Source organism: Colias croceus, chromosome 28, assembly GCF_905220415.1.
Source record: "Colias croceus chromosome 28, ilColCroc2.1".
Taxonomy (NCBI): Eukaryota; Metazoa; Arthropoda; class Insecta; order Lepidoptera; family Pieridae; genus Colias; species Colias croceus.
Genome location: NC_059564.1, coordinates 3909789 through 3934455, shown reverse-complemented (window position 1 = coordinate 3934455; position 24667 = coordinate 3909789). Strand labels below are relative to the sequence as shown.

At 34.4% G+C, this 24667-nt stretch overlaps 2 protein-coding genes and 1 long non-coding RNA gene across 4 annotated transcripts; 1 reads left to right on the top strand and 2 right to left on the bottom strand.

The window, feature by feature from the left end:
- Nucleotides 1-674: 674 nt before the first annotated feature.
- Nucleotides 675-10187, bottom strand: LOC123703948. Its single transcript, XM_045652160.1, has 3 exons — nt 10085-10187; nt 2901-6781; nt 675-1277 (listed from the first exon to the last, which is right to left on the bottom strand). The coding sequence occupies exons 1-3, from the start codon at nt 10185-10187 to the stop codon at nt 675-677; spliced, it is 4587 nt and encodes a 1528-aa protein (XP_045508116.1).
- Nucleotides 10188-14875: 4688 nt separating this feature from the next.
- LOC123704144 lies at nt 14876-15594 on the top strand. The gene is made up of 2 exons (XR_006753085.1): nt 14876-15188; nt 15287-15594. It is a non-coding gene; the product is annotated as an uncharacterized LOC123704144 (long non-coding RNA).
- Nucleotides 15190-19723, bottom strand: LOC123704143. Of its 2 annotated transcripts, XM_045652439.1 has the most exons (4): nt 19701-19723; nt 19345-19560; nt 18103-19114; nt 16183-16294 (listed from the first exon to the last, which is right to left on the bottom strand). In XM_045652439.1, the coding sequence occupies exons 2-3, from the start codon at nt 19469-19471 to the stop codon at nt 18111-18113; spliced, it is 1131 nt and encodes a 376-aa protein (XP_045508395.1). In that variant the 5' UTR covers nt 19472-19560; nt 19701-19723; the 3' UTR covers nt 16183-16294; nt 18103-18110. The 2 variants fall into 2 exon arrangements, with proteins under 2 accessions (XP_045508394.1, XP_045508395.1); XM_045652438.1 differs by lacking the exons at nt 18103-19114; nt 19345-19560; nt 19701-19723 and adding an exon at nt 16447-17899 and having other exon boundaries at nt 15190-16294.
- Between the last annotated feature and the right edge of the window lie 4944 nt (nt 19724-24667).

Sequence of the window (24667 nt, the reverse complement as noted above, 5' to 3'; positions counted from 1 at the left end):
AGTCAACCTCTAGTTTAATTTCAATATAATATTATATAGAACTGACTCTCAGCTTTTCTCAATGTTACAGTGTTCAAGTGCTTTACTCTAATAAATCCTTTTCAAATCCGTTACTATTTGTTCGTAATGTACCTAATCGTTTGTCTAATCGATCAGCACATTAGTGTACATTAATTGGAGAGGCCTCTTTAAATGAGTTGCTGCTTTAAAGAGATAAAAGAGTCAAGAGGAGTTAAATTTTGACGACAGGATAAACCATACATTTATTTATATGCGTTCTCTATTGTACGGTTTACGTATTACATCGAAAGTGGACTGTATTTAGGTCGCTATAAATGCTGCTAATGATGCTATGATATTATGGGACAACTGGGAACACTTTAATGGCTGCTAATAATTATATATGATTTATGCGGATTCGAGCGGATAGAGCACTCGGGCGCTGCTAAGGGTGAACTGCGCTTTCCGGCCGGCTCGGCCGTCGCACGATAATACTGCTGAGGCAGCTTGACCTCATTTACGTTATTGCTCAATTATTGTAATATGTAATGTAACTATGGATAATAAGTAATTTAAAATAAAATATTTGTTCGCTGCTCGAACATGCTCCCGAGGCCCACAGAAGATATATATTAATTTTTTATAAGTCTTGAAATGTTTATAATGCTTAGAGATTATATTTCCACCACCGAGTCACTTATTATAGCAGAGCGTTTGTTAGCTATTGGCGATGTCGACCTATCGCTCCTTTTAAAACGCGCACTTGCCCATCGTCTGAGTCTGTTTTGTTCACATGACGCTACTTCACTGATACACTCTCCCCGCTCGGGTAAGGGAGACGCACGAACACTAGTAACACTTTTTTGATGCACGCACACACTAGAATCGACACACTCTTGGGGTATGGTCCGAGACTGAATAGTTTGTTGCGCTGCTGGGACGCTCTGCTGTTGGGCTCCTGGGACGCTCTGCTGTGGAGTCGCTCGACTCCTTCGCCACCACACGAAGAATAAGATGCTTGCTAATATTGTTAATGCTAGTGTTCCATATGATACGGCATATTGGTGTAGGTCGTGTTGCGAAATACCTAAGGTATCCGTTTCATCGACAGCGTTTTTCATAATTTTTATTTTCTCCCCAAGAGATTTTAATGATGTATTGATTTCTTCGTTGTCAGAGTAGTTTGTGATAGGCAGAGCAGAGTTAATCAGATTGTGGATGGGATTTAATTTGGTTTCTAATATGTCCGGTTTCAGATATAGCTTGTTTTCAAGTTGCTTAAATGAGTATAGAGTGATATCATGTCCCTTTATTATGCATTGTTTACTCAGTGATATAAGTCCGGCCTTGCTGACTTGGCGCGACTGTATGTCATTATCACATAGAATACGTATGTGTGCAGTATCGCATTGAAAATATAAATATGTAGTTAGATCATGCAATTGTATCCAATTACTTTTACAGCTGTTTATATTGTATTCACATTTGTTATTTTTTATTTCGCAAAAACGTTCATTGTTGCTAAAACTTATTATGGGACCATGCAATTGGCAAAAATAAATATCATTTTGGTTTTGACATGCTTGTAGTTCGGCTAGGGTTAATGTTATGTAGGCATCTCTCTTTATGTTTATAGAAATATATTCCGCTATTGGTTTTATGCTTATCATATTGCTGTTAACTTGCTTGGGTACGGGTATCAGTCTGTATAGTTGGAAATTGTCCCGGCTAATCAATGGTATGAGGATTTCAAATATAAAAAAGTTTTCGGTAACTCTAGCTTTTACTTTTATTAATTTATAGATTTTATATAGGTCTGTATGGATGTTTTCTATTGGTAACGTAACGTCCTTGGATATTTGGCTGGATATAATTTGCAGCTCGTCGCGCAATTGTTTCGGTGACAATAAGTGTACATTTATCTGGCCGTGGTAAATTTCAGTGGTAGTGGCCAATAAAGTATCTTGAATTCTACGTAAGTTCTGAATTAAATTGTTGCACGCTATTGCTGATAAGGTTACTTCCTGAATGGTTTCAATTTCAGATTGGATTATATTTGTTTTGTTGTTTAAGATATTTAAATGTCTGTTAAACATTTTGTACTGGGTTTCTATGGTTTTTTCTGTTCGCTTTAAGATGTTAAATTCGGCTTCTAGGACCGATGTTTGGTTCTTCCAAAGTTGAGTTATATGATTTGCGTTATTTTGAATTAGCTCGATTTCCTGTTCATATTTCTCAGCAAAGCTTTGATCAAGTACTCCAAATAATGAATTAGCCACTGAGCCGACCGCATTGAAAAGACCGCGCCGGGTTCTTGACCGCGCGTCGAAATGCTGATTCAGTAACAGCTGGTTGTAGTATTGGAGTTCATTGTAATCGTGACGTATTTGTAACAAGATAGTCTGGCAGTGATTTGATTCATTCATGTTAGTGCAGGTTTTTTCTAAGTAATCCGATAAAAGTTCCGCTGCTTTGTTCCCTTGCCAATATGGAGACATGTCAAAATATGCAACTATCTTCCATTTGTCTCTAGCTAGTTGCATTTCGCCCATCGAGTCAAAGTATATGGATAGATTGCTTTCAAGCTGTTTTAACTTATATTCCGCTGTAGAGTAGGATAAAATGCTCATAAAAAATATTAATGATAGTACGACGCTTACAAGTTTTGAAGGAATATTTTGTTTGATTCGACATTTCTTTCTTTCGCTTTTCAATTCGCTGCTGCTGTTTTGAATGATTGGACTTTCCTTTCTTTCGCTTTTCAATTCGCTGCTGTTGTTTTGAATGGACATATTATTATTTTGCTGATAATTGCTTTTTTCTTCGAGTGGTAATAATGATAACTTTACTACTGGCCGCTTTAAGATCCCATTTTTTGTTTTTAATGTAACGACTCTTACCAACCCGTCGCTTCCTGGATGGGTTTCTACTACTCGGCCCACTGGCCACTTCCCGGCTGGCATAATATCATCGTGAATGGTCACTAAATCCCCTATTTTAAGGTTCCTTTGAGGTTCTAACCATTTGCTTCGAACGGTCAACTGGCTGAGATATTCATTTTTCCACCGTTTCCAAATATCATTAAAAGTTTTATCTACTAAGTACCATCTAGTCCTGGCATCATGTGCTGTTTCTATGAGAGTATTCTCCGCTCGCTGATTTAAGAAATGTGAAGGTGTTAAGAAATCTAAATCTTCTACGTCTTCCGTAATTGAACATAAAGGCCTTGAATTAAGGCATCCTTCTATCTGTGCAAGGATTGTGCTGTATTCTTCAAAGGTTAAAGCTTGCTCTCCCACTACTCTTTTTATATGCTGTTTTAGGCTTCTTATCGATCTTTCCCAAATTCCTCCTGCGCTAGGCCACGATGGACAATTCCAGTGCCTTTCTATCTCCATTTCAGTGATTTCTTTGTAAAAACTATCGCTAAAATTGCTTATTAATTCATTATATTCTTGTTGTATAATTTTATTTGCACCGACAAAGTTCGTGCCATTATCTGAATATATATGCTTTGGGGTTCCGCGTCGTGCTGCCATGCGTCGCAGAGCCGCTATGAAAGTTGTGCTGCTGAGGTCGGAAACTATCTCTATATGTACTGCTTTCGTAACCATGCATATGAATAACGCTATGTAACCTTTTGTGGTTTTTACTCCTCGACCTTTATTAATCTTGACGTTGACGAATCCCGTAAAATCAACTCCTGTATGATAAAACGGAGGAGCTGGATTGACACGATAGCTAGGCATATCTCCCATTAGTTGATGTAATTTTGTAGGTTCTCGCTTCTTACATGTGATACAGGTCCGAAGTTGCTTTTTTGTTGCTCGATATCCTTTGATTATCCAGTACTTTTGCCTTAAAATTGAAATAGTAATTTTTGCTCCACCGTGAAAAGAAAGTTCGTGTGCTTCATTTATAAGTAGTTCCGTTAAACGCCCGCTATATGGAATAATTATTGGATGTTTCATATCTTCGCTGATGTTTGAATTTTTTAAACGTCCTCCAACTCTTAAAATACCATTTTCATCTAAAAATGGATTTAAGCTTAATAATGCACTATTAGATCGTAATTTATTGTCCTTTTTTAATTGCTCTAAATCAGCTGAGAATTCAGTCGATTGAACATATTTAATAATTGCTGTTTTAGCTTTTCTCACGTCTTGTAATGTGAGATACGTCGGCCTTTGTTTTAATGACGGTGTAATCGCTCGTAATATCCATGCTAATACTCGTACTATTTTTAATAATGAACTATATTTGTATAATAAATGATCTATTATGCTTGATGTGTATGCTTTTTGAATAATATTAACTTGTTTTCTTATTTCTAAATTTGTCGTATAATTAGTGTGCTGCTGCTTATTTTTAAAATCTGAACTTAATAACCATCCCGGACCTCGCCACCATAATAAGTTTTCTTTTAATTGTAATGCTGTTTGACCTCGACTCGCTGCGTCAGCTGGATTTTCCTTCGTTTTTATATAGCGCCATGATTGAGGTTGCATTGTTTCGTGAATTTTCTTTACCCGATTTGCTACAAAGGGCTTCCAACGGTCGGGGTTTCCGTTGATCCAACCAAGGGCTACCATTGAATCGCTCCAACCATAAATTTCAACTTTTGTGCTGCTGATGCTATTTTTTATTTTATTCATTAACTTTGTTAATAACTCCATGGCACATAATTCTAATCTAGGTAACGATACTTCTTTTTTATTCGGTACTAATCTGGATTTTGCTGCTATTATTATAGTTGAGATTGAGCTATTTTTTACGACTCTGGCATATACGACGCATGCATAGGCTTTTATTGAGGCATCGCAGAACCCATGTAATTCAATTGTGCTATTCTCATCACATTTATACCATCTGGGAATTTTAATACATTTTAACGTGTTTAGCTCTTTTTTTATTTTTATCCATTCGCTTTTTATATCTTGGGAGACTGGATCACGCCATTCAAGATCTGCTTGTAACCATACCTTTTGAAATAAAATCTTAATTTTTGTTGTAAGTGGCGTCAACCATCCTAATGGGTCAAATAGCTTAGACATTTCCGATAATAATTTTCTTTTCGTTAACTTTGCTGAGTATTCATTTATTACGCTATCATAGTCAAATACAAATACGTCACTAATCGGGTCCCATCGTAGGCCTAAGGTTTTCGGCGTGTTTTCCGTTTTAAACATAAATGTTGATTGCTCGTCTCGTTCTTCGCTGATAATGTTTTCAATAAGGCTCTTATCGTTTGCAATCCATTTTCTCAAAAGGAACCCTGCTCCGCTAAGTACATGATTCACCTCCGCTATTTTTTGCTGACCTTCACTAATTGTGTGTGCTCCCGAGATGTAGTCATCCATATAAAACTCTTCTTTAATGCTTTTTGCTGCTTTTGGGAAATTATTTTGCTCATCTTGTGCTAGCTGATTCAACGTCATAATTGCTAAGAAAGGTGCTGCTTTCGTTCCGTAAGTGATAGTTGTTAATTGATATGCTTTTATAGGCTGGTCCGGGCTTGATCTCCACCATATTTGTTGAAGTTTTTGGTCTTCTTCTTTTACTAATATTTGTCGATACATTTTTTCAATATCAGATGTATAGGCGTAACGGTATAGTCTCCAATTGATAATGATACTTTGTAAATCCTTTTGCATATTGGGTCCCTTGTGCATAAGGTCGTTTAAGCTGTAGCCTGTCGTGGTTTTAGCTGATCCATTAAATACGACTCGTAGTTTAGTGGTGCTGGATGCTGCTCGCTGTACCCCATGATGTGGTAAAAAACATTGTACGCTTGAATTTAATGCTGCTATTTTCATATGTCCCAGTTGTATATATTCGCTCATAAATTGCTTGTATTGCTCCGATAATTCATGCTGCTTATTAAGTTTATTTTCTAAATTCATAAATTGTGCTAATGCAAGTTTTTCAGACGATCCCAATTTTTGTAACGCTTGATCCTCCATAGGTATGCTTACTTCATAACGCCCGTTTTTTAATCGCTTTGTAGTTGCTAAGTAATAATCTAAACATTGCTTATCTTTCGCTGACATATCATTTTGCTCCTGTATATCCTCTATTTTCCAAAAATCTTGAATCTCTTGTATGTGATTCAAAATAACGTTGCAATGGAAGGTATTTATGCTGCCTCCACATAATAACCAACCCAATTGCGTCTGCTGTGCTAGTGGTTGTGAGATTTCGCGGCCTCGAATGATCCCATCTAACATAATGTATGAATAAATATCTGCTCCAAATAAAATATCTACTGCTCGGCTTTTGTTAAATTCTGGATCTGCTAAGTTTAAGTGCGCTATACATTTCGACCAGCCGGGTTTTTCAAACGATCTATTAGGTAGATTTTTTATAAGATTAGTCATGATGAATGTATCGACGTTGAAGGTAAAATTGTTATATATAGATTGGCAATTAATCTTGAGTTTTCCACGACAGTTGTTTTCTTGGCCCCCTACACCAAGGACGATCCCTTTGCTTTGTTGGCGTTTTAAGCCCAGTTGCTGTGCTGCTCGTTCGGTTATGATGCTAATTTGAGACCCTTGGTCGATCAGTGCTCGCATTATGTGCTGTTTGCCATCTTCAGCTGTTACCTTTACCAATGCGGTGGCTAAAAGTACTTCAGAATCATCTTGTTGAGACGTATTCGCTTGATTTTTGGGGCTGTAATACACCTGTCTTTGGGTGTTGCTACTCATCAATTTTTTATTTCTAAAATTCTCGCTAGCTTGCTGCTTAAAACATTCGTGTAATAACGTGTGATGTGGGCCTGCACACACATGACACCGTTTATTGGAAGTACATTGATTCCCATTGTGATCAAAAATGCAATTAATGCAGAAACGTAATTGCTTAACCGTTTGAAGTTTATTCATAAAAGGTAATTTAATAAATTGTGGACAGTTAGTGAGCGCGTGTTCGAAATTGCATAAGGGGCATTTTTTCGCTGAGGTGTGCATTGACGTCAGTGACCTCTTTACTTGGCTATTAATATTAATTCTATTTGAATTAATATGTATAGGTTGTCTGTTCGTTGCTAATAATTGGTTTGATGTTCTGTAATATCTTTGTTCTGCTGCTGAATTTTGGTTTCTTCGTGATGATTCAAGAGATGTAAATTTGTTCTCAAGAAAATCCAAAAATTCTTGTAGTATAGGGAGCTCTCGAGTACTTTTTAATGATTCTACGTATTCAGAATAAGTTTCGCTGTCTAATTTTTGTGATAATAAATGTACCAATAGCGGATCCCAAGTAGTTATATCTACGCCTAGGTTCTTTATAGCGTGATTGCTGTTGTATATTAGGTAAATTGAGAAATATGTTAACGTGCGATGTAAAAATTAGCTTCTTGTTATTAAATCGATGATTTAGGATGTTCCAACAAACTAAATAATTGTCGGAGCTGATAGGCAAATGCTGTATAAGGCGCTCGGCTTCCCCGCTTACTTTAGCTTTCAAAAATTGCATTTTTTGCGCGTTCGATATTGATGTATTTTTATGTATAGTTTCATTAAAAAGGTCTTTGAATGATACCCACTGATGATAATTGCCAGAAAATGTCGGTATATCCATCTGCGGAGTTGATTTATCTCTATGACTTGTTGCACACATTTTCGAATTTATAGCTCTCTTTGTATTGATATATATTTTCTCATGTTTAGTAAAATTAATTTCGTATGTTTCATCTTCCTCTCCAAGTTCACCGACTATCTCCCAATGTAGATTTTCCACCGCTGTCCATCGATTGTGGAGAATACGAAGAGAGTCTTCATATTCCCACTTCTCCTCCAAATTATTCACGTCAATATTGCTTACTGCTCTGATGAATGCTTTAAAATCCGGCTCGAAAATGTACGGTTTACGTATTACATCGAAAGTGGACTGTATTTAGGTCGCTATAAATGCTGCTAATGATGCTATGATATTATGGGACAACTGGGAACACTTTAATGGCTGCTAATAATTATATATGATTTATGCGGATTCGAGCGGATAGAGCACTCGGGCGCTGCTAAGGGTGAACTGCGCTTTCCGGCCGGCTCGGCCGTCGCACGATAATACTGCTGAGGCAGCTTGACCTCATTTACGTTATTGCTCAATTATTGTAATATGTAATGTAACTATGGATAATAAGTAATTTAAAATAAAATATTTGTTCGCTGCTCGAACATCTATACATTCTTAACTCTGCTCACTCTGTAGTCTCTATACGCTATAAGATCGGTTTGACGCCTGTTGTTTACTCTCGGTAGCTTTTGGACACCTCTAGAGCCTTCACAATGCCTAATGGCTTTGAAAACAATAGATTTTCAAACATACTAGACTTTGTTTATTTTGGATAATCAACAATTATGACGTTCAATAAAACAGATGTGTGAAAAGCCCAATTGATTTTTGTTATAATTAACCTGTACTTTTACTTATAAACATAAATTATATGGAAAAAGCTAAAAAGCTTCGAGATAAAAGTGTTGATTAAAATCAACACAAATTATTTAAAGTTAAAAAAAATACAGTGAAATGTGGTAAAAACTCCGCCATTTTTATTTTATTTTGTTTTCATTTTAATAGGGACCCCGTGTAACACAAGTAACTATTCTCTAATCTGTGGTAACACTCATAATTAAGACGAATCTATCAACACATTTCAAACAATTATCCATCAAGGCGTTTACACTGTTGAGTGAGCGAAAAATAAAAACACACTAAAAATAGTTATACGAAGAAAATCAATATTTCATCCAGTACAGTTGAGTTACAAATGTTTTATTCTAAAACCTTTGCATAAGTATGAAAGAATATGCGCAACACACAAACATAAAATCGTATCCTCTGTATCGCAAGGTTCTATCTCTATGCCAAAATAGAATGAAAAATAAGCTTTTTAACTCCTGAATAGTGTAGCTTTCTTTTTGAAGATTACCATTTACAAACACACAAACTCAAACATTTATTTATTTAACTAGATTTTTTCTAGAAACACTTTTGAATCGTCATAATATATTTTTAACATTTACCACCGATTCGGAAAGCAGAAGAAAGATGGAGAAGAACCGGCAAGAAACTTCATAGTTGTTCTAAAACAAACTACTAAAAACTTAGCAACTCTACCTCTTTATTATCTAATCTAATATATTATATTATAAAGGCGAAAGTTTGTATGGATGTATGGATGTTTGTTACTCTTTCACGTAAAAACTACTGAACCGATTACAATGAAATTTAGCACACATATAGAGGGTAACTTGGATTAACACAAAGGATAGTTTTTATCCCGGAAATCCCATGGGAACGGGAACTATGCGAGTTTTCCTTTGCAAACGCGGGCGAAGCCTTGGCCGGAAATCTAGAAACACTAAAAAAACATTAAAACTATATACTTAGTTACCATAATATATGATATTACTAGCGGTCCGCCCCGGCTTCGCCCGTGGTACATATTAACGTTTTCTCTACATAAGAACCATCCTCGTACTTCAAGGAATATAATAAAAAAAGAATTATCGAAATCGGTTCAGCCGTTCTCGAGTTATGGAATTACAACGAAAAGTGGCATTGATTTTTATATATTAGATTCCAATTATTTCACCATCCAAATTAAGCGTTGTATACAAACAATATTACTCATATAATTAGGAAAAAAGGCATGTCATAATAGTATCTAAATTTGTAATACACGTAACATCGATAAAGGAAGGTTGATGAAATTTTAAAAAGCCCAGATACCTTCACTTGCTAAGTAAAAACGTACTGAAAGCGGCTTTTACGATGATGTATAGAACTAGATGGTGCATAAATTATATATATAATCAGTTACGCACGGCCGCAGCGCGATGCACTCGTGTTATCGGCGCCTGTACACGGTCTGACTCGCTATAAACTCGTCGTTACTATTAACTACGGATGTTATCTACTTTGAAATAACGTGTGTTAAGCTATTTTAATTAATTTAAAGTTATATGAACATTTACGTAGTCTACTTTGAAGCTGCCATTGACGTTATACAAAAGTACGTTCCTACTAAAAGTGAAGCGTTTAGTAATACGCCCGTGCAGTATTTACGATAACAAACCGGTTTTCGCTATGAGTTTGCAACACACGCCGCCGAGTATTACATTTATAAGCGGCAGCGGTAGCGGAGGCGGATCAACACCGAATCTGCGTGGATACGGCATGGAGGAAACAAAGAATTCAAATATTAACATAAGAAAAAGAAAGGAGCGCACGTATGAACAAGATTTTAAAAAAGACTTAGCGGATTTTCGTATTGAAATCATGAATTTTTTCCAAGAATTTGCCAAAGATCAAAATGAAAATTTAACTAAATTAAGTCAACAGATATCATGCATTAGAGAAGATATAACTGCCATATACTCGGTAACGCATTCGCTTACCCAAGAAATAAATGACTTGAAATGTGATTCTCAAAAAATTCGTTCTACTCTAATCTCGTCAGAAAACAGAATTTCAACCCTAGAAAACAACTTTCAAAAACTAAAATTATTACCGGATCACGACAAAATGAAAACAACAAGCGTTATTGATGAAACCTTAATTTCGGAATTGAAGGAGCGTAATGAGCGTGAAAAAAATGTAATTTTAGTCGGTATTTCGGAAAAAATTGATACTAATTTTAATTCTAGAACCACATATGACTATGAAAAAGTTTTCCAAATTATCTCAACAATGTACGAAAATTGCCCGAAGCCATTAAAGTGCATACGGTTGGGAAAATTCATTCCTAATAAAAGTAGACCGATAAAAGTGATATTTAATTCGAATGATACTCCCCGAGTTCTGCTGCGAAATAGAACTAAACTTCCTAAAAATGTTTTTATGTATTATGACCAAACGCCTGCGCAAAAGTCCCATTTATTATCAGTAAGAGAAGAGATGAATCGTCGCATTGAAGAAGGTGAACAAGAACTATGTATAAAATACTTCAATGGTGTACCCAAAATTATCAAGAAGACTCAAAAAAACTAAATATTACTCACCCATCCCCAGGAACTACTGTCAAAAATACTTACCATACATACCTAAATTGGAAAATGGATAAAAATGATGTGGAAACGCTTGGGAACCAAGTTGACAGTGAGATTGGAGTGGGTAATTCTTGTTTAATTGCTAATCCGGAACTTCTTAATCATAACAGCTTTTCTTTTAATTCCTCTTTTAAAATTGTTACTCAAAATATTCGTAGTATTAATAAAAACTTATTGGAATTTAAGGTTTTTCTGTCACGTTGTGCGTTCGAATGCGATATAATAATACTTACTGAATGCTGGCTTAAGAATTATGACTTTGTTCCACCCCTAGAGAACTATCATAGTTACAACACTACAAGACATATAAACCAAAACAGCGGGGTTACTGCGTACGTACGTAATAATATTACTGATATCGAAGTTGTTGAATCAGATTTGGATGATGCTGATGGTCTAATTATAACTATTGCTAAACAATATGCTTTTGTTTGTATTTATCGGTCTCCCTCTTTTGCGACAATAGACAAATTCCTGCATTCTTTTGACTTAATATTGTGTAACTTAAGGCTTGTTCCTAATATCTTCATAATTGGCGACTTAAATATTGACATCGGTAATGAGAACACTGATCAAAGATCTGACGAATATTTAGATTTTCTTGCATGTCATGGATTCTTACCAAGTCACTCTTTACCTACACGTGGTAAAAGCTGTCTTGACCACTGTTTCGTAAAATCTAATATAAAAGTGGCTACTTTTGTATGTGAATCTGCAATAACGGATCATTCTGCTATATTTCTTACTTTTTCAGAAAAACCAAAAACTAGTATAGCTAAGACAACATGTTTTACAACCAATATAAATTACTCAAAAGCTTCCAAACTACTTTCATTGGTAGATTGGCACAATCTACTATCTACAAATGATCCAAATAGTCTAATTAATTCCTTGCTTGATACCGTTGGTAGAATTATAAGCGATAGTTCCCGATTATTTAAAAAAACTAATAGAAAATCTATTTTACAACCCTGGATTACACCAGGTTTGCTGCGATGTATACGTTTCAGAGATATTTTACACCGCCGAAACAAAAACGATCCAAATAACAAGGAACTTGAACTCATATATAAACGCTATAGGAATCATTGTAGTAATATTTTACACACTTCTAAAAACAATTATGATAAAATTGAGCTTAATAATAACAGAAAAGATATTAAAAAGTCATGGAAAACTATTAAACGCATTTGCCATATAAACAGTAACTCATTAAAAAGCCCTGATAATGCTTTAAATTTATTAAAACTTAAGGACACTCCAGTCCATTCTATTGAATTTATAAATGATTTCTTTATTAATATAGGTAATGAACTAGCTTCAAATATTTTAAATCAACTAAATTTATCAGAAATTCAGCTCAAATCTAAAAATAATCAAGGCGCCATTTCACTCAATTCATTTGTTTTATTGGAAACAGATATATTGGAGGTTAATAGTACAATTTTGGCTTTAAAAAACACTTATGCTTCAGGATATGATGGCATATCATCTATTTTCTTAAAGAAAAATCTTGCTATATTTGGCCAACCGATCACGCAATTATGCAATATATGCTTATCATCGGGTGTGTTTCCTGATCGTTTAAAGCAATCTCAAGTTGTGCCGATCTACAAGTCGGGAGACAGAGACAGTATAACCAACTATCGCCCCATCTCACTTTTGCCAACCATATCAAAGGTTCTGGAGAAGCTTATTAATAAGCGTCTCGTTAATTACTTGGAAAAGAATTGCATACTTTCAATTAACCAATTTGGATTTCGTGCAAAAAAATCGACCAGTGATGCTATCAATACTCTTGTGTCTCTTATCGCTAACAACCTAGACAGGAAGATAAAATGTTTGGGTGTTTTTTTGGATCTGGCGAAAGCGTTCGATACTGTCTCTGTCCCCCTGCTCCTGGCAAAACTTGAATCAATAGGAATCCGTGGTACTCCGCTAGAATTGTTTAGAGATTATTTATCAAATAGGACTCAATTTGTTAAAATTGGTGATGTACAGAGCCAAAAGCGGTCCATAAATTTTGGCGTTCCTCAGGGATCGGTACTCGGCCCTACGCTCTTTTTAATATACCTAAATGACCTATGTAATCTACATATACCTGACGCGAAGATAATAAGTTTTGCTGATGATACTGTTATTGTTTTTCAAGGGGAGACATGGGAATCTGCTCGTTTGGCAGCTGAATCAGGCATGCGATCGGTAATAAATTGGCTAAATCATAATCTTTTAACTTTAAATTTTACAAAAACTAAATATATAAATTTTTCTCTTAAAAATAATACCAGACCTCCCCATAATTTTACCATAAAGGCGCATACGTGCTTAAATGTAGGAAACTGCGATTGCTATACTCTTTGTCCTGTCGATACTATAAAATACTTAGGGATAACAATAGATAAAAACTTAAGCTGGAAGCCGCAAATAGATGATTTAAAAAGTAGAATACGTAAACTTATCCCAATTTTTAAAAAAATAAGACGACTTAAAGATGAAACCACGAACAAAATCGTCTACCAGTCTTTATGCCAATCACTCCTTAATTATGGTATCTCGGCTTGGGGTGGAGCAAATAAAACAACACTTCTTAAGCTTGAACGCACACAGAGATGTATCTTAAAAGTACTGCAATTTAAGCCGTTTAGATATCCAACAAATCTCTTGTACAACGAATGCCGCGTTCTGACTGTGAGGCAATTGTTTATAAAAGTAATAGTCCTGGAGCAGCACAAAGCTCTTCCATCTTCTACCGTTGTTACAAAAAGAAAAACCCGCATTGAAGAGATCTACTGTGTGCCGGGTTGTAAAACTCGTTTTGCGAAAAATTTTGCATATTATATTGCTCCCTATTTGTATAATTATATTAACAATAAAATTAAAATAAAAGACATGAGTAGATACCTTTGCAGTAAATCTTTGGACAAATTTTTGCTTCGCCTCGACTACAACGAGACAGAAAAACTGTTTGTGGCTAGTACCATCTAGAACCTATTACTTAAAGTTACCTTACTATTATTTATACTCATTAGTTTTATATGTGCATCAGAACTTGTATAACGAGAACATTTATAATATTATATAAACCGTAGTGTACATTTTGCAAAAAATAAATAAATTAAAATAATAATAAACTTCCCTGCTGTAACACAGTGGCGTCAGCGACTAGCACGGAGGGAAGTATGTTTGTTTGTACCTAATAATTGTTATGTACCTATATGCCTTATGTTTATGTGTAATAATTGTTATGTACTTATATATCTTAATGAAACGCATGTAACATGTTCTTTGTAATAAATAAATAAATAAAATAAATAAATAAATAAATTACTGTTAGATCTCATTTTATCCGGGTTTAACATATTATTCTAACTGCGATAAAATATCGTTTTCTTTTTTATGCAAGCCTCGTAGTAGTACATACTACATAATATGCGGTGGTATAGGTACAGTAAACTGTAGTGATGACAAACTGAATTCTATTCTACTTCATGATATTACGCGATAATAATTTATGTCTATCTTCAAATGCTTACTATATTATATAAGATACAGATAAATAAGAAATGTATAAATAAATAATTGAAAATCAAACGAACTTACCAAGTGAAGTTCGATGACAATTATGTGAGCAGCTTCATTCGAAGCGATTTATATTGACGTGGTGTAGTAGCGTTCCTAGCCTGAGCCTTGCACGGGTTTTTTAAAGGTATAAGTATTATTAATTTAAATTTATACTTTTATAATTTTTAAATTATACTTTTTTTTTTTTTTTTTTTTTGTGGCAACACTTTTTACCCCTACCATTTACCCCCATCATTTCTCAAACGGTTCGTTACGATGTGTAGGTCATTTGTTGAGAGATATTTCACATTTTGTATTTATATAGGGCAGGGAATATATTAAAATGTTATGTAATACGTTTGTTGTCGAATTAACCGTAATCTTAGGGTGGGTATCTATAAATCGCTTCGAATGAAGCTGCTCACATAATTGTCATCGAACTTCACTTGGTAAGTTCGTTTGATTTTCAATTATGTTTCGCAGCTTCATTCTTTGCGATTTATATTGACGTGGTGTAGATGTTTAGAGTAAATAAAATGTGAAATGGTGATAAAAATTGAAAAACTTATGGTAAGTTTCATATTTTTATTTGCAATAATCAATTAACTATAAATATTATAAATCACACATTATTTTCATAATTTAACCATTAATTATTTTTCTTGCAGGTTACAATCATTATTAGATAACAATGTTTTAGCGAAGCTGGTAGGATCAGTAATTACATGTCTATTGTAAAACTTAGCAAATACTGCAGAAGAATCAGACCATCCCGCAGTTTTGCGTATAACATCAATGTTGACCCCAAGTCTATTGGCAGTGGATGTGGACGCATGGCGAGTACTATGAGCACTAAATATAGAAGTATCTACTCCGCTGTTATGAAGCGTGTCCTTTATCCATTTACTGAGCGTCTGGGAGGTAACTTTTGAGTATGGTTTTTTAAAACTAATAAATAAATGATCATTATGTCGAAGTGTTGATGTTTTATTTATGTACGATTCTAGACATTTGGCTGGACAGATTTCCGAGCGACTATTGAAGTAAGGAATTCTTAAAAGAGGCTGTAACGAGTACGGCTTAGAAGTTTTAATTAAATCTGAAATCATTATTATTATTTCACTTGTGCCTCTTATATCAAGGTCCTTTAATTTAATAAGAGCAAGTGTTTGTACTCGATGCGCTGTTACCAAAGCCAATAGAGTTGCAGTATTTTTGGAAAGAGTTTCCAAACTGAGTTCATTATTTGGCCACTGTTGGGCTAAATGTTCGAGAACTATACTCGGATCCCAGGTTATATGATATTTAGGATTTGTTGGCCTCGATTTGAAAACTCCTTTCATAAAGCGTTTTACCCTATCATCTTCTAAATTAGATAAAATTAATGATAAGGCAGACTTATAGGAGTTAATGGTACCGTATTTAGCACCTTTATTAAATAAATCGGTAAGAAAATGTAAAACTACAGGGACAGATGCAGAGATGTAGCTATAGTTGTGGGTACTGCAGTAGTTTATCCATGTCTTTATGCAGCCATCGTATTGTTTGTAGGTAGAATCAGATAACGATGATAACATTATCTGTACCGTACTTGGTGACAAGCCTTTCCTTAGTAAAGCTTGCCTGAAAGCTTCGCGGCAACCAACTTCAGAGTTCTGTGTAGGTTGTGGTTGATCCTGAAGGGAGAAGTTAATAAATTAATATCAGGTGCAAAATATATGGGCTTGGTTGTCATTAATTTCTGAAAAATTGGGAACCAGGGTCGCGTAGGCCAATACGGTACCACAACTATACCCTCTGCCTTTTCTTTTATAATCTTTTGCATTACCTTTGTTATTAAACAAAAGGGGGGAAATGCGTAAAAGAACTTATTTTTCCATGAAACCGTAAATGCATCTATCGCCCATGCATCAGGATCGTTTTTCCAAGTTACATAGGTATGACACTTTGCATTACATCTACTTGCAAACAAATCTATTTTAGGGACACCAAAATTAATAGTTATCTCATCGTATGCATTTTGGTTTAGTTCCCATTCTGTATCGTGAAATTTCTTCCGCGATAATTGGTCTGCTTCACAATTATCCTTTGTATTTATATAGGATGCAAAAATAGTTATTTTACGCATTTCACACCACTGCCAGATTTCTCTGGTAACCACATTAAGGTGATCATATTGAATACTACCCATTCTATTTATACAAGAAATTGCGGTGACATTATCAATTCTTAGCAAGATTCGAGAAGAACATAAATTCTTCGCGAAGGATTTAAGGGCAAGAAAAGCTGCTTTTAATTCTAACTCATTAATATGCAATGTTTTTTCACATTCTTTCCAGTAGCCAAAACATTTATTGTTATTACAATAGGCGCCCCAACCGGTGTTAGATGCATCTGAATAAATCTCTAAATTAAAATCTTCAATCCCGAGAGGACAATTACCTATATCTATATTACGGATCCACCAAAGCATATCCGATTTTAAATTATCTGGAATTTTAATTATCTGTTCGTAGCTAGCGTTTTTAAGCAAACACATATATTTATACTGTTCGAAAATTTTAGTATATAACCAAGCATATTGAATTGCGGGACAAGCTGAAATTAATAAACCGATAAATTGAGCAAATTCTCGTAATTTGCATTTTTTAGTATTTAAGACGGTGGAAACTTTTTCTTTAATTTTTAACTTCTTATCGTCGGGTAGTTTTAATAACATATTATTGGAGTCGAATACAAAACCTAAAAATTTGCATTGCATCTTTGGTACTAACGAACTTTTCTCTAAGTTAATCAAAAAACCTAGTCTTTCAAAAAGTGTTTTGGTCAAAGTTATGTTTTCTTGGCATTCTAATAGTGTTCTACCAATACAAAAGACATCATCAAGATAAACGACTGATATCATACGATGAGTTTTTCTTAAAAATTCAAATATAGGTTTTAGAAGTTTTGTAAACACGAACGGTGCGGTGCATAAACCAAATGGCAAACAATTAAATTCGTAAAGGACTCCATCATACTCAAACCGTAAGTACTTTCTGTGCATTTTATTTACTGGTACTAAAAAATAAGCATCTTTTAAATCGATAGTTGCCATGAAACAGTTTGGAGTTATCAACTTTGACGCAGTACGATAATCCTCCATTTTGAAATGTTTAGTTTCAATGAACTTGTTAAGGCATTTTAAATTAAGAATAAATCTCTTGTCACCATTTGGTTTAGACACTAGGAAAATAGAGGATAAAAACTCGCCCGGTTCATGGTTACAATGCGATATGGCATTTATAGATAATAATTTCAACAGACACGTATCAAAATCTTGTCGTTCTTGTTCCGTTTTAGGATACACACTAGGCTTATCGGTTCTAAACGGATAAGACTTAAAAGGTATAGAATAACCTTTAACCCACGATAAAATGATTTGATCATTAGTTATATTACGCCAGTTATTAAAATAATGCTGGAGTCTTCCAGCATATCGCACCTGGTCGATTATTGCCTCCGCTGCGGAGCTGGTGTCTTCGAAGGCGGGTACGTCCGGTCGGGGGGTCGTCGTGCACTGTTGCTCGGAGGTGGACGCGACGCTATGTTGGGCACACGAGCGAAACGGTTGTCGTGGTGTTTGTTGTCCGCCTGGCGCTGCTGAGGAACATAGTTCAAACGGCCCTTGTTGGCTTGATTAGTCGCCACAGATACACTAGGTCTATTTTTAGGTTTTTGTATATTCTTTAAAGATTCACCTGACTGTTGGATAGACTTGGCCGCTTTAAGTTTGTCCGAGATATTCTCACCGAACAGTAACGCATCTCGTTTCGTTTCTATTAGGGCGTCTTTTAATTTGGTGTTAATCGAGGATATTACAAATTTTCTTCGTGTCCTCGTTTCAGCATGATGGCTGTCACACAGTAAACGACACGCATCACTTAAAGGCTTTAAAATTTTTTGTTTTGACGTCTCATTCGCTATGACCATTTGGGTGACTGTTGCAAGAGCCGACAGTGCAACCCCAAGTTGTTTTTGCCTGTAGCTGAGCGACGTGTCTCTTTTAATTAAAGCTTCAGGCAGTGCAGCCTTTACCTCCGGGTTGAGAGCAGGGGCCAGCAACAAATCGCAATTATTGGGAACTAGATATTCTTTGTAAAGGATATCTTTTATTTCCTTAGGAAGTCCTTTGGAAAGGATGTCCTGCCATCTGCTGGCTACATCCTTATGGATCGCAGGGCCGAGCGAGGTGTCGGTTTTTGGAGCGTCTCCTAACAATTGAAGGACGTCTTCATCCAGCTCCAGCTCTTCATTTTGTTTATCATTGTCCACCGATGTTCCCGGTTGCGGTTCAACAACCTCATCAGGTCGTGGCGAGTCGGGACGTGGCGCGATTTCTTGAGGTGACAAAGGCGGACATGGTGATAACGGTCGAGGTGCCTCATCAGTTTGGTGGTCCCTCAGTGGCGACTGGCAGTATAAAGACCCAGGGGATGGCACATCCAATGGTTCGCCTGCAAAAACATTTCTATATAGCAAATGTTTTTTAAAAACAGCGACAGTATCAGCCCAAGTATAGCAGTACGCGTCGCTTTATTTGTGATAGAAGAAACCCAAGTATGGTATCCTCGCATCACTAAGCATTGATTAATGTTGATGATAGTAACAGCCCAATTTTAGCAGTACGCATCACTAATTAATCAAAACAAAAAACCGTTGTATTTTTTAAAAATTACCAACTTACTTATCATATTTTCTTCCGACGAATCGCTTGTAGATTGATTTGCTCTTTTGGCAAGCCGATTTTCTAGTTTTTTAATCTTTCGTCTAATTTCTTCGTCCGTCTTTTCATGTTTCCTTTTCTTCCCCATATTGAGCACTAATTATTTTAATTTTTTAAAATTCAAAAATTATTTTATCGGAGACGTGCGAAGGCTTGAGCACGGAAACGCAGAATGACCTACACATCGTAACGAACCGTTTGAGAAATGATGGGGGTAAATGGTAGGGGTAAAAAGTGTTGCCACAAAAAAAAAAAAAAAAAAAAAAGTATAATTTAAAAATTATAAAAGTATAAATTTAAATTAATAATACTTATACCTTTAAAAAACCCGTGCAAGGCTCAGGCTAGGAACGCTACTACACCACGTCAATATAAATCGCAAAGAATGAAGCTGCGAAACATAATTACGTATTTAACAGCTGATGTTTGAAAGTGAAAACATCGTGGTCATCGGTTATATCAGTGAATAAATTGTATTTTTAATAGATTGTTAATAAAAGTCGTTCAACCATATTCTTAAGCTTTAATATAAAAAAAATAATAAAGTCACATCCAGTACTCTACATCCGTGTAACAAGTAAACGGGTCGTCTCATTATCTACAATGAGGGCTCACTTTGCACACACAATTTAGGCGCTGAGTGACGCACGATTCTATTCATTATTTATAATATGTTTAAGCACTAGTTTCACGTGCGGTTTTGTTTGGCTTCTAATACTGGAAGATAGAATTAGACATGTAGGTAGGTATAAATATTTTTTAAACGGACATTTTGACAAGTAAAGTATAAAAAATCATTTTTGGAGGTGTAACGGTGTATAGATAATATTTTATCTAATAGTATTTGCCCTACGGTGCATTTACATCAAACGAGCGAATGCTCATTCTATAGCATTATTTCGTTGTTCTTAGTGCGTTCGAAAAGATTCTATGCAATGTTCTAATTAATACTGAACAACACTAAACTATTACTACACTTTTGGTTTACACTAAAGGAACACGAAAGAACGCCCTTACTCTAGCTCTATGTTTGAATTTCGATTGATGTAGATGCACCGTAAGGCAACTATGAGGTAAATTATTATTTTTATAGAATAATAACTGTGTATTGTGTAACTTTACTTGCGGGCAAATGCACAGACAAAAGTTAGTATAGTTGAGCTTATGTATATAACTTATATATCTATTAATTACAACAATACCAAATTTTACCAAAATCGTTTAAGTAGTTTTTTACGTAATTTTGTAACATACTCATACACGATATTTTCTTAATTCGTAACATAAAAGATCAACTATTTGCCTACATAATCTTCTAAATATATTCAAAAATTGTTCACTATAGATTTTACATTCAAACATACAGCTAATCCTCCATACCTCTTTATATATCAATGTTAATATTGATTAACTTTATCGAGATAAGCGAACCCATCAGTCTTTGGTTAGTTATGGAATTGAAAGAACCCTGTTGTATTCAGATAAGAATTATCAAGTTTGGTTTATCTTTTTGTTCGTTGTACGTAAGGATGAAGAAGGATGTCATATTATAGAGACATAGAGTCAACATAAACGGCAAAATAAATTAAATAATGATACATTTTAATTGTTCTTCGTTTTCACTAAAACATACTACCCACAGATACTACCTACCTATTTCACTTAGGTACATAAGAATTACAATTTTATGATGATGATGATGATCCGACCCGAAATAATTATTGGGGTTTAAAATAACCTAAGTATATAAAGAGATTTAGAAGATATAAAGAAGGAAGGAACTCGAGTAGGTACATAAATCTTACTAATATTATAAATGCGAAAGTTTGTGAGGATGTGTGTGTGTGTGTGTTTGTTACTCTTTTACACAAATACTACTGAACCGATTACAATGAAATTTAGCACACATATAGAGGGTTACTTGGATTAACACATAGGATAGGTTTTATCCCGGAAATCATCATTTATTTGAAGTCGGTAAAATTTCGAAATCTAAAACATACATTTCCTCAGTAAGTCGGTAAGTTAGTAAGTATATAAATGCATACATTTTTCTATTCGTAACTCATATTTATTGGTCATCTACCCGCCGGCTGTCATATTATTGATTTCGGGTATAGCGCGAATGGAATACGCTTGATATTTGATAATTTTAATACTTTTTATAAAAGTTTCTTCTTTAATGTTGTATAAGTAGTTAAACACCTAAGAAGTAAAAAGTAGACACTTAATGGAGAAACTTAATGAAGGTAGAAACAAACAAATAATCAAATAATTAATTTAATTTAATTGTTCGTTTGTTCCAATGTAACTCAAAAACGATTCCACTGATGTCATTTATTTCTATTACACGTCTTTAGGCAGTAACATGGGTTATTTGTTTTTTGCTTGTTATATTGTGTAAAGAATAAAGCTGTATTTAGAAGGAAAAGTTTTTTATTTATCTCTTCCCCTTCCACCAAGGATAGCATACTTTTCTAGTGCCTTGAAACACACTGAACTAACGAATATTAGAACGGTAGAAAAATAATAACAAACATGCTTAATACAAACAGACTTATAACATATAACTTATTCTAATAGGAATAAAAAGCTAGGTACTACTTACCAATTATCAAAACTACTCAATCCCTCTAAATCCCACACATATGCTAATCTCTCTAATATAATTATAATGTATACAACGGTAAGCGTAGTGCGTGATAATGGAATGATTGATGGGTACCCGGCGTGGGTGAACGCACTGTGATGTTGGTACAAAGTTTTTGTGTGTTTGTCACTCGGGTGTGTGAAAACGGATGAAGCGATGCGGATGAAAGTGGCAGGTGGTACGCTATATTATATTAGAAATGCCGTGTCGCTTATAATAGATATACATTGAAAAAGTATTAATATTGGTTAAGCAATTTTCTCAAATTCTCGATAATTTTTTTCACATAAGCATATAAATTGCAAAAACTTATAGAACAACATCATTATTAAATTAATAAACAAATAGTTTATCAACCTCTTTTTTTAAGTCGGTAAATAGAACATCAATTAAGCCTTGTTTCCATACATCAACACCGCAAAATATTAAATCAAAGTAAATAAGAGGTTTTTGCGGGGAATACATTTGTATAACAAACGGAATTAACATAATATCATAAATAAGGAAATCACAGATATATCATGCTAGATACGGCATTAGATTTTACATCTATATCTACTATTGAAAAATGTGCTAGTATAAAAAATGCGTAAGTCTGTGTTACACCTTCGGAGAAACGATTAAATAAAAATTTTAAAAAATATAATTCAAAACCAAGAGTAAAAAAGGTTGTTGTTCTTTTTAATCAATCCCTAAAGGGTTGAAAAAGGGAAATAAAGTTTTTCATGGGTTTGTGAGCGGGTAAAACCGCGAGACGCTGCTGTAAGTTCTGTTCCTAACTTTCTCTAAAGAACAAAATTTACCAAATCGGTCCAGCCTTTCCTGAGTTGTAGCGAGACAAATGCAAGAATATTTTAACGTAGCATGTAAAACTTGTATAGGTCATAATAAATTATGATTATTTATATTTAACATTACTTATTATTAAAACACTTCCAGTATTCTTATATCTGTGTATAAGTAAACTGGATACAATATAACGTAGAAATAGAATTCAAAATGAAGATGTCAGTCTTTATCTGCTCTGATTGTTTAAATTATTATTTTATCTGTGGAATATATAATAATTTAAGTTTAGTAAATAATGCTGCTTGTTTTCTACAATCCTATATTATATTGTTTAGCTTTTTAAACACACTAAAATAGGGATAAAATAACACGCGATAACGTTATTTGGCCTCGCTGTACTTTAAGATAAACATAAATTATTTAAATTTCACATAGGTACTTTACCTTTTAAGATTACTTATTATAATTTTGTCCATTTTTTAAAACAAAGTCCGCAATATCTGTCTGTTCGCGATAAACTCAAAAACTACTACCCCGATTTTCATTCCGATTTCACCTAGATCTCGATGCAAGTTTTAGTATAATTACTAGCTTACCGCTCGCGGCTTCGCCCGCTTTGTCTAAAACCTAATAAATTATATACAAAAACCTTCCTCTTGAATCACTCTTATCTATTAAAAAAACCGCATCAAAATCCGTTACGTAGTTTTAAAGATTTAAGCATACAAAGGGACAGAGAAAGCGACTTTGTTTTATACTGTGTAGTGATACCTAATTTGTTTATTTAATCAAACGCGAGTGAAGCCGCGGGCAAAATTCTACACACTGTTATAAAGATGTAAAAACTTAAAAGTCAACTCAGGAGAAACCGGGACAAGAAACTTGTATTACAAAAGTAACGAAGCATTTAATTTTTCAATAATGACTTCAGATTTATAAATACAAAATGAAATAGGTACGCGAATTGGTCCATCATTTGTAATCCGATCAAATTCAAATTGTCTTCTCGTTTCCATTTATTGTATAATCTGTGCTTTGAATTTTTGACAATTAATTTTGGTAGGTTAGTATCGAATATTTTAATTTTATGTCTTTAAACTTTCATTTCGTTGTAAAAATGAATTTATTTGGTTAATACCAAACATATATAAAATAGCATATTTCTAACTAGATTTCCGTCCGCGGCTTCGCACGTGTTGTCTTTTATTTTACAAATATCTATTTTATATATTAAAACTTTCCTCTGCTACCACTTTATCTGTTAAAAAAACTGTATCAAAATCCGCAACGTAGTTTTAAATATCTGAACACACATATACAGGAAGCGCCTTTGTTTTATACTGGGTAAGTAAGTATGTAATAAGTAATAACGACTCCGCAACTTTACAAAAAAGAAATTTATATTTTTTTGTCAATACAATCACTACATAGTTTATAACAAAGTCGCTTTCTCTGTCCCTATGTCCCTATGTATGCAGTATGCTTAAATCTTTAAAACTACGCAACGGATTTTGATGCGGTTTTTTTAATAGATAAGAGTGATTCAAGAGGAAGGTTTTAGTATATAATTTATTCTGCTATAGACAAAGCGGGCGAAGCCGCAGGCGGAAGCTAGTAAATAATATAAAACTAAATACGAAAAATAAATCGAACCCACACCTCATAATGCATAATAATTACTAACCACTACCTATACTACAGAACATAATGAATCTGAATTTTATTTCGAGAATTATTTCCTATATTTCTTTGTAGAAAAAATACTTTTGGCAACGAATTCTATAACATTTGGCACTAATTCTTTATCGACAATAACCGCCGTAATGTGCTAGTGATGCGCCAGAT